The 10,195-nt window shown below is 40.0% G+C and overlaps 1 protein-coding gene across 15 annotated transcripts in view; it reads left to right on the top strand.

Moving 5' to 3' along the window:
* The first annotated feature begins 310 nt into the window (after positions 1 to 310).
* The window catches only part of lrrfip1a (leucine rich repeat (in FLII) interacting protein 1a), a 45,494-nt gene continuing 35,609 nt past the window's right edge, over positions 311 to 10,195 (top strand). For 4 of the 15 annotated variants that reach the window (XM_030427840.1, XM_030427839.1, XM_030427841.1 and 1 more), the window contains exon 1: positions 312 to 893. In XM_030427840.1, the coding sequence (XP_030283700.1) occupies positions 804 to 893 (90 nt within the window). In that variant the 5' untranslated portion in view covers positions 312 to 803. Of the gene's footprint in view, positions 894 to 10,195 lie in introns of all 15 variants that reach the window. The other 11 variants (XM_030427848.1, XM_030427849.1, XM_030427847.1 and 8 more) reach the window with 5 other exon arrangements.

Below are 10,195 nucleotides of genomic sequence, written 5' to 3'. Positions count from 1 at the left end.
ACAATATTAATGAGGTAATAATCCAAACTCAGATATATTTATTTTTTCCATAAGTAAATCAAAAAGCTATTTTCTCAGAGGAAATAAGGTCCAGAGAACAGTGTTTAAAGCTAGAAAGGTGGCAGGGTCCTCCAAATCTAAACAAATTAAAACAGTATGAAATTCTGTTGTCCTTCAAGGTCTTTTATTATTCAGTTTATTCAGTCGTGAAAAAAAAGAGTTTTATTCCACAAAAATACATAATGCACCATTAATGATATGAGTTTCTGGTGTAACCCACATTTCCGACATCCCGTGAATGCGTCTTGAAGGAGCACAGTCTGAAGTTAGTGAGCGTCAGTGAGTGACAGGTCTGCTGTTGTGAGTCCGTCTGCTGCTGGAGTTTAACCGCCGCTAGCTGAACACAAAACACACGTTAATAACGATCCTCTCGGTTCAATTCACGTTAAATCTTTAAATATCGTGTGTTTGTTTAATTTAAACGCACAGACTGAAGCTGTAGTAGTGAGTCAACGGTCCCGGACCGTAAACGCATCAGAAGCGCACGTGGGGGCAGGAGCCGACAGCCACCAACGGCTCCGTCGCGAGCGTCGTTAGAGACAGACAGGAAGGAGAAGGAGGCATGGTGACAGCGGAGCGGAGACAATGAGCCCCCGCTTCATTTCATCCCCCCGTCTTTCACTTTAAACATCTCACCGACACATGAGAGTCGCTAACTAGCTGCCGAACCGCTCCGTCTGGATTATTGACTGTGTGCGCTGCCGTCGGACCGCAAGTGACTTTATCTGCAGTGAAGAGGAAACATGGGGACTCAGGGCACCGGACGGAAAAGGTCCACCAAGAAGGAGAGGTCGACGGCGGAGGACGATGCCCTCAATCTCATAGCGAGAGAGGTGAGTGGAGTGTCTGTTAAACGTCAAATAAAACCATTTCTTTACCTCCAGAAACTTCATCTTCAGCCGATATAACCCCCCAGAACCTACAAACTGACAGATGTGTTGCTAAAGAAGCTAACATTTACTGATACACATCAACCAGTTTTGTCAAAACTCACGTCAAAATGTATAATTCATCCAGAATTTCACACCCGAATGGAGAAAAAGAAGTACACAGACAGAAACAGTTCAACACTTCAGCCAAATAAACAACATCTTATCACTTCCTTTTAAGTGTACAAACTTTTGTGAGACTCCCTGAGATAAGAAATCACATCACAGTCACTGGTGTTCATTTTCAAAACAGTATCTGACATTTTTAAATCGATTTTCTACCTTCCAGGCAACAATTGGTGCAGTTTTTATGTCAGTAGAGAATAAAAATGATGTTACACATGTAACAATTGTGGCAAAATGGCTCAAAGCAATATTTAGAGCCTGACCGATATGCAGATTTGGGATCAGTACCGATATTATTGATCTGATGTCGATATATGGGCCAATATACACGCACTTTTTGGAAAATTTCTTACAGAGGCAGAATATTTAACAGTCTAACAATTTATAAATGGGTTAGGGTGGGCAACATAATCAAATATCATGTTATTTTTGACCAAATACCTCAATATCAATACTGTGACCATACGCACTTTTTGGAAAATTTCTTACAGAGGCAGAATATTTAACAGTCTAACAATTTATAAATGGGTTAGGGTGGGCAACATAATCAAATATCATGTTATTTTTGACCAAATACCTCAATATCAATACTGTGACCATATAGTATTCTGGTAATTCTTGATTAATAATCATCAGTAACGTGGATATAACACGCTGGCAAGAGCATCAATTTAATGTGATGCAGCCTTAAAAACCAGAAAAAGACGTCACATGTAACGATATCACGATGCCCATATTCTAGGACGATGTATAGTCTCATATCATGATAACAATGGCATATGTATGTATTGCCCAGCCCTAAAGAACAGTTGGTAAATCAGTCCTTTCAGTCCAACACCTGTTTGGACAATTACATTGATAGGTTATAAATTGTATGAAGACAATAACTTTTACTGCAGGGATGTTTGTCCTCTCAGTGTGATGACTCAGCTGGACAATATCCTGTATCCAAGTCATCCAACACAGGGCCACCATTGGCTGATATATTGTACGTGCCCTACCATGTCATTCTTGATAAACTGGTCAGTCTAATAAAACAGTATGACAAAGTTGTCTTAACGCTACTGTTTGTAAGTTTGCACTTTTTGGATTCTTGTAATTATAATCTGCATGTAGGCCTAGGTTGGCAGTATATTACATATCCTCTTTAACAATATTGAATTTTTATTGAAGTTGGATTTTTGTCAACAGAGCTCAAGAGTCCATTTGATTTATTGTTTTGGTTGTGGGATTTGATTTAATTTTGATTTAATCGAACATTTCTTTCACATTCCGAATCCATTGTGAATTAAACGTTGACTCTATGGAAGCGTGTGACTGGAGTGGTGCGCTGTTATATTATTATTTTATTAGTGGCATAAAATTGTCTTAAAATGACAACAGTTTCAGAGTGTAAATTATTTCTGGGACAGTACATGCCCAGGCAAACTAGTCATGGTAACAGTCCTTTCTGTAACCGCCAGCTTATCAAAATGGCCTACAGTACCAAAGAATAAGCCTTCATGTACTAACCTGCAGGGATTGTTGGGCTCCCCCTCAATAATGCAAGACTGGAGCTGGCAGCAGTCACACGTAGTTGTTTCTTACAGATGCTGAAGTCATGTTGTGACAGGTCCACACTGTTTAAAGCTCCTAATCTCTTTTATGATGATGAGTCTAGTGTGGGATAAATGAATGTTTTATGGCAGGAATAATGCCCACTGTGTCGTCAGGACTTAAGTCGCGCTGTTTGAAGCGGATACCCCTCACGCTTTGTCTGCACTTGTGCCTTTGAGGTGTGAAACACAGGCTGAAAATCAATATTTGAAGGTAACATCAAAGGAAAATGGCAACAATGGAGGAAACACAAAGAAAAGCCAGATATTTATTGTTCTGAAGAAAGGTTTGGGATCCTTCTGTGAGGATGTTATCTGTATTTTTGTGGAAATACCAAAGAATGAACGTTAAATGTTGCCTAAAATACATTTCCAAGTTAATCACTGTGGATCGTAGTCTTGAGTCTTTCCCTCAGTGAGGTGTTGAGCATGAAATCCTGAACGTCGTCGCCAAAGTATGATGATGATTTGGGGCAGTTGCAGTTGAGAGGAAGTCGGGTCTGTGCTAACCCAACCCGGATGTTTCAGCAAATTTGCATGTCACCGTTAACTGACAAACACACACCCCATTGTCATCACGCTAGCTGTGAATAGCCTTGGTACCAATGTCAGGCCTGCAGAGGTTTGACTGTTTGAATGTTATCTTCTCTTAACTGCTTAGCTGACTATTGACTCTGCAGTAATGTATCTGAGGTTGCACATTCCTGTAGCTGGAAGTCTTGTTGTAGTCTATTTGCGGTGGCAGCAATGTTCCTGCAGTTTGTCAGAGCTTATGTTCGCAGCAGCAGATACACTGTATCTAAGCAGGAGATTCTCTGATGACTGACTGATCTGCCACTTGTGGTAGTGAGCAACAGCTTTAGTAGTAGCGGAGTAATTGTGGCCTGTTTTCTGTCACATCTGTGCAGTGATGAGAGAGTCTGGGCCTTTAAGTAGCGGAGGGGGTCACGTACCTCGCTGGCAGTCCTCTGACAGGACGGTATGTCAGCCCTGATGAGTTGGCCTGTTCCGCAAAAGAGTTTTTAAAATAGACGCTCCTGAAAGATCAGCTGTTGCTGCACCCCAGTTTTAGATCGGGTCTGTGGGTGGGGGATGGGGATGGAGGAGGAGGAGGAGGGGTGTGGCGACCAAATGGCCATCCCACCAGCATGGAAACATGGAAACAGTAATTTACTTTGGCACAGTTGCACAGAGTTTGTCTGGGGAGTCAGGGAGTTCAAGCTGCTGTTTTAGTCGCTGTACATTTCTCTTCCCCTCCCCTCTTAGTATCACAGGTCTCTGATAAACTGTCAATAAACCTGACTTATCCTGGACCAAATGGGAGAAGACCACACAGCAAGAACTATCAAGAAGAAATGTCAGCATGGAATACCAGTGTTCTTAATGCTGTACTTTATAGAGTTGCTTCCCTACTGATGTCAAACAGTTTAAAACCAGTTGTAAACATTAATTTGCATGCCTTCAGCTGACTATAGATGACCTGGGCAGAGCCTGGACTCTATTTGAACTGTTCTTTACTCAGATTCTTGGTGGAAAATATTTATGGATATATGTCTCAGAAATTATTTACACAAACATTTTTAACATTTTTTGTTAATGAAGGCAGGCTTTTGATGGAGTTCATCTGACTTACTCTGCACCATCACATATAAATCACCAATCCAGGAATTTCATGATGTCATTCCACTCTGTTAAATCCAGTCCTCTTTAGGTAGTTATAATTTACAAGCTGATTTTAAAAAGAATTAATCATACTGTACATACTAAATTACACAGTAGAACAAAACAATGAGCAGAAGAGTAATATATCAAGCAAGGACCTGAGCTCATAAGAGCTTTCAGCCGAATGATGTAATTCAGAGATGAAGTAGTAGCAGCGTTGTGTGGTGTGTGATTTTAAGATTATTTAAGGCCCCTACACATCCTCACATGTGTTTGAGTTATCCTGTCTGAGTAAACTAAGCTAGGAATCACATGAGGTCACCATACTTCAAGAACTAAGTTAATAATAAGGCTAAAAGTATGATAGGTCTTTTTCAAATAAGATGTTTAGACATGTCACAGTAGAAACATCACAGATTTTAATGATTGATTAAATTAAATTCCATTTACATGACAAAATGTCTACAGGCCTTTATGACAAAGGCCTAAACTGACTAAAAACCACCAGTGTGGGCTTATCGTGGCTGTGCAGGGTCTTTAACCTTGTGTAGTAATTGTTGATCGGCAGCAGCAGCCTCAGCCCACACCACTGATAAAACAAAACCACCACCAGTTGTGATTTCCAGTGAATGACTGCCTCTGTTACACCATTCTGAAATGCAAATGAATTCAGTGACTGAAAGTCATTTCTGTTGTGTGGAGAAATACATTAGCCCAGTAGACTGTGGCTGAAGAGAGAGAATTGAAGTTATTAGCCATGTTAGCAGCTTCACTTCAGTTCCCATCCGTGGTTGGTTGGTTGGTTCATTCCACCACTTTTATCCATACTGCAATATCTCAACAATGATAGATGGACTTTAATGAAATGTGCCCATGGTGACCAGAGAACAGAGAATACTTGGTCTAGTGAGCCACCATGAGGTTGACATTTTAGTTTTTTTAGTGTAATGCCTTATCTAATAAAGTAAGTAAAGCTGCTAAAGGCTGTTTACATTGTGCAAGTGCATACTCTGCATGCTTTTATAACTGTCAGTCGCTTTCATTGGACATTTGCTTGTCTTTTTGTCTGTTCATGTTTGTTGAACCAGTCAGCTGAGGTATTTACCCCGATGAGCAGGAGGCCAACTGCAGCTTTTGGTTTGGTTATTTACCAACCAGTTAATCATAAAGCTCAGAGGACAAGAGGACAGTTTGAGAAAAAAGGATTAATCAAATCCCCACATGCTAGATCTCAAATTGTATGGCTTTATTTTATTATGAGTCTGTTCATCTACATCAGTCCATCACAGATACATGTGTAAAGTATTTCCTATTTTCTACATCCCTTTGGTTTTACACTCATATTGCTGCATGTGTTTTTATAATGAATTAAATTGTCAGTTGGTGTGCAATAATGAAAAAGATTGTTTTGGTTTGAGTGGAGATAATTTATATTGTATACAAGGAAAATGAAACAATGTAAACACATCACACTTGTTTATTAAATGCTCAGTAGATGTCTTTAGGTTGTTACTAGGTCATACATTTCTGGGTGTGACAGCTTCTGTAAACCACAATTATGTAGCTGCAAGTAATGAGAGAGAGCATTAAACCTAAACAAACAACTGGGATATGATGGTAAGCCCACTAGCTAGCAAGTAATCTTGCAGTTTAAAACTAACACTGCTTGCAACCTTTAACCACCTTTGGCATATCTGACATCATATTTCTAGTGTGCAACGTATATTTACAACCAGTCAGTCAGTTGAACTGATTGTTGCTTGGTGCTGGCTGACACTGACTCAACAAAGTCACCGTAATGATAATGGCCCTGGAATCTGGCCCGAGGCAAACTCTCATTTTCTTGAAGCTTCTGGTAATGATTGTGTCCCAGTTTGAATCACACCCAATGATCACATCCTGAATAATGAGTCACAGTGTAGATCTAGCACAGTTTGTTCATAAGCAGATGCTTTGCTTGTGATGTTGCTGAATTTAACTTGACAGCACCCTTGATAAATATTGATGTGTAGCTGAAGTGTTATGTTCCCATGTGTTGGAAAGTCATAACAAGAGATACTATTCTGAAAAGTACAAGATTACAGTCGAGGTTATTTACCACTCACACACACTCCTCTTCACGTAGAATATAGCATGTAATTGTATTTTACCATCACATGTTGGTCATTACAAAGACACATAGTCTTTACTTTAGATTACAGATATGATCCAGTCATTTTTGATGGATTTTATTGTCTATAAACAGGTTATGTTTGCTCCAGTGCAAGTCATCGCTTCGAAACAGTTGAGCCAGTCAGAGTGACGCATGATGACAACAGCGACACAAACAGAAAGATGCATCTCCAGGAAATCACGTAGTTATCTAGATGGTGCAGATGGGGCATGATGTGAACACACATGAAGTAAGATAGAAGACGTAGTATAGGTTTTTAATACATTTTTACAATGATTTATCGCAAAAAATGATTTTAAAAAATACAGCAGTGTGAGCATGATTATGCATTTCAAGAATAAAACATAAAATGCCATTTTTGCGAAAAATGAAATTTGGAAAGGAAACAGTAGCACTCAGGAGTGATGAGCTGCCTTTATCTGGCATCTCCTGCATAAAGAACAGAATGCCAAGTTAAAGCCAATCAGTCTGATCTGTACAGAGGTGTACGGGGTTATTCTGAAGCAGCCTGGTGTTATTTTCACATGATTTGATAAAGGTAAACAGAGGAGATGGGTGTTTATGATAGCACTGTCTTCTGGTTCAGCACTTCACATTTAGAGGTGTAATGGTGCAGCCTTTTTAAACTGACTTTTTTGTGTTTTAATAATAAACTGAATGTTTGGTTCAAGGAATCATAGTCATCATCATCATACAGGTCGACACATATTTTATAAAAAAAAAAGAAAAAAAAAGAGGTGTTTTATTGAGGTGAACAACATTGAAGGTAGATATTTAACCTGGTCTAATGTGCCAGAGGTTAATTGCTCTTAGATACAATTTAATAATCATTGTATTTGGTTCAACAAGAAAAAAAAGGTAGTAGAAGCTCTTACTGTGTTGGTACTGAACATTTTATGTTCTGGCTGCTGACTTTCACAATATATACACACTGATATTATGCCTTTCCTGGATCCTTGCCAGTAGTTTAGTTAAAAATGTTGTGTTTGTTCTGTTGTGGCTCTGGAGGAAAGGCCGTGAGGCCAGAAGGGCCTTTGGAGCATGAATGTGCTCGGTTTATATTTACGTTGTTTTTGGTACAAGTAGAAATTTGTGTTGATCATTAGAAATATTAATATGTAAGGGGGTAAAATAATGAAAGTCATTGCTGTAGTTGTTGGAGCATTTTAGTGATCCTTTAATTTTCCCTGTGGGGTAAGGGTGCCCAAACCTTTTCCCTTTTGAGGGACAACATTGAAACGTAATGGTGGGTACATGCCAAAATCATACGCCTGTGTTGTTAAGATGCAAAATGCCACTAGGGTCTCAAGTTCCCTTAATTAACTGACTCCCTGCACAAAGTGTTACTGTCAGCTGTTAGAGATCCTTCAGAGATCTCTTCATTGAGAAAACAAATTAATCTCACAAACAAAAAATGGCGATTTGTCTTGGACCAAAGCACTAAAATCGACCGAGAGACTGATATCGTCATTCTTATAGGCTCCACTGTTAGCAAGGTATCTTAAACCTTATTGGGACTTGTGGTTTTTAAGGTTGAAGTGCATTCACACCTCTGCAAATGGTTTATTTTTAATAGGGCTGTCATGTGTTGTCTAAGCTGAAACCTGTTCAGCCAGCACTGGCCTTTCAGATACATGGTATCTGAATTTCTCAGAATTTACTTCACAGGCAGAAGAAGCTTGTGAGAGGGTAACCTGTATTATATACCAGAAGAATTGTTTCTTCTTTTGCTCCTGCAAAATCAGCTAAATTAAAAGAGTGCTGTTGTGTGTAGCCCCAGTTTTTAGCATTAATCCTCCATCAGTGTTGCTCACTCAGCAACAGCTCCTCAGGGTTTTGCTGATAGTCTTTTCTGTCACGCTAGTTTGAGGAGACAACCTAAACTGGGGATTAAGTTTCCGGGTTTGCGCAGGGTGACTGTCAGAAGCTCAGTGAGGCGTTGAAGAGAATTGAGTATTTAGAGTGGATTAGTCTGGGGCTTGACGTCGAGGAAGGGGAAGCCCAGCACACAATCCCCTTTTCATTCTTACAGTCATCTAGGGAAGAAGCCAGAAAGCCACAGTCCCTCGTGAAGACATAGCCGAGTTAATCTTTAATGCTGGGGACAAGCAGCACACATTTACACAATGACAGCCAAAAATTCCCCCTGAATAAACAGTGATGTTTTGTAACTCATATTCATTAAGATGTTTGAATGTTCTCACTTCTAAACACGACATTTAGGTGAATCAAACCGCTGTGCCACCCAGAATGTGTCCGGAACTGATTGAGATTTTCCAGTGAACACCCATTATGCCATGAAGCACTTAAACAAACATTAATGGTCCAAACAATTACTCGTGCATTTCCTGATATGTGTGTATATACAAGCGACTGGCTTCAGTTCAGCTTGGCTTGCCCGACTCGTGTCTCCTTAAAAGGAAGTGGCTGTGTGTGTGTGTTGGCTTCCTCTTGATGACATCATCACATGCACAGCCCATGCAGATTGTTATCACAAACTCTTTCCTGTTTATTCACCATGGCTGAGTTTCTTCCAAAGGGGAAGGGAACATAGGGGGGTGGGGCTCAGTGGGAACTGACTGCAGGTGTTAAAGTTTATCAGATCGGGTAAAAATAAGAGTGACAATGCACTGATAAACCAAGCACCGATGATGCTACAAGCATCAGCAGCCAAAATATGACTGATGGTCAAACACAAGTTTAACCACTTCCTGACAGCAATAGGTTCCCGCGTGATCAAAGCAGCAATGAACCAACACTGCTGAGTTTTTGAGCAGCCTTTTTTCTTTTCTGTGGGCAAATGTTACAATAGTGACCCTTCATTTTACTTGTCCTAACACTTAGGTCTCTGTTCTCTCAGCCTTTTAGATGCAGCCCTTTTGTGAAGCAACAATTAAGATTCAGTTCAGGCACAGTGATACCACAAAACAGGCTATATACAACAATATGAAAATGTTGGAGGATGATATTCAGGTCACTTAGGCTACACACACACTAGGCTGTGGTGAGCTGTTGGTAAACTTCTCTGGCCCTAGTTTTTGCTGTATTGTACTACTATACCGGCACTAGTTGACTTGTCTCGCCTGTTCGGCTGACCGAATGTGTAGAATTGAAGGTGGAGCGTGTCTGTGAGAGAAGTCAGTCTGATTGGCTCTTCAGCTAGGGTGAATTTGTGCATTATTAGATAAAAATAAAAATAAATGGAAAGCCCCTTCAAGCTCGCCATATTTTTGCCTCTGCCTCTTCTTCTTCCACAAAAAAAGACTTCTAAATCCCTCGATTAGAAGAGGCTATGTTGGTGAGAGTGGTAGGTAAACTTTGTTTTATCATAAGAATGGTTTGTATAACTGTAGAAAAGTTTTGCGGTGTGCTCAAGAAACAGATCGAGACACAGGCGATGTGCAACTGTACAACAGTTGGCCTTTGTCACCGCTAGGTCTTTGTTGTTGGCATGCATACAGAATAAAAATATAAAGATTCTCACAATCATACCAAGGTCTATAACGTTACATAACATTAATCTGGTTCCGAAGCGCTCTCGATAATTAGATGAGCTATATGTTATCCGAAGTTGGAAGTGAGACCTTCCCAATCAACAGCTGAAAGCATTTTCACAGAGTGAGCTGCAGTGCAAGTTTTAATTTCATAAG

This window comes from Sparus aurata, chromosome 9, assembly GCF_900880675.1.
Source record: "Sparus aurata chromosome 9, fSpaAur1.1, whole genome shotgun sequence".
Taxonomy (NCBI): Eukaryota; Metazoa; Chordata; class Actinopteri; order Spariformes; family Sparidae; genus Sparus; species Sparus aurata.
This window is presented reverse-complemented; position numbering and strand designations above follow the sequence as displayed.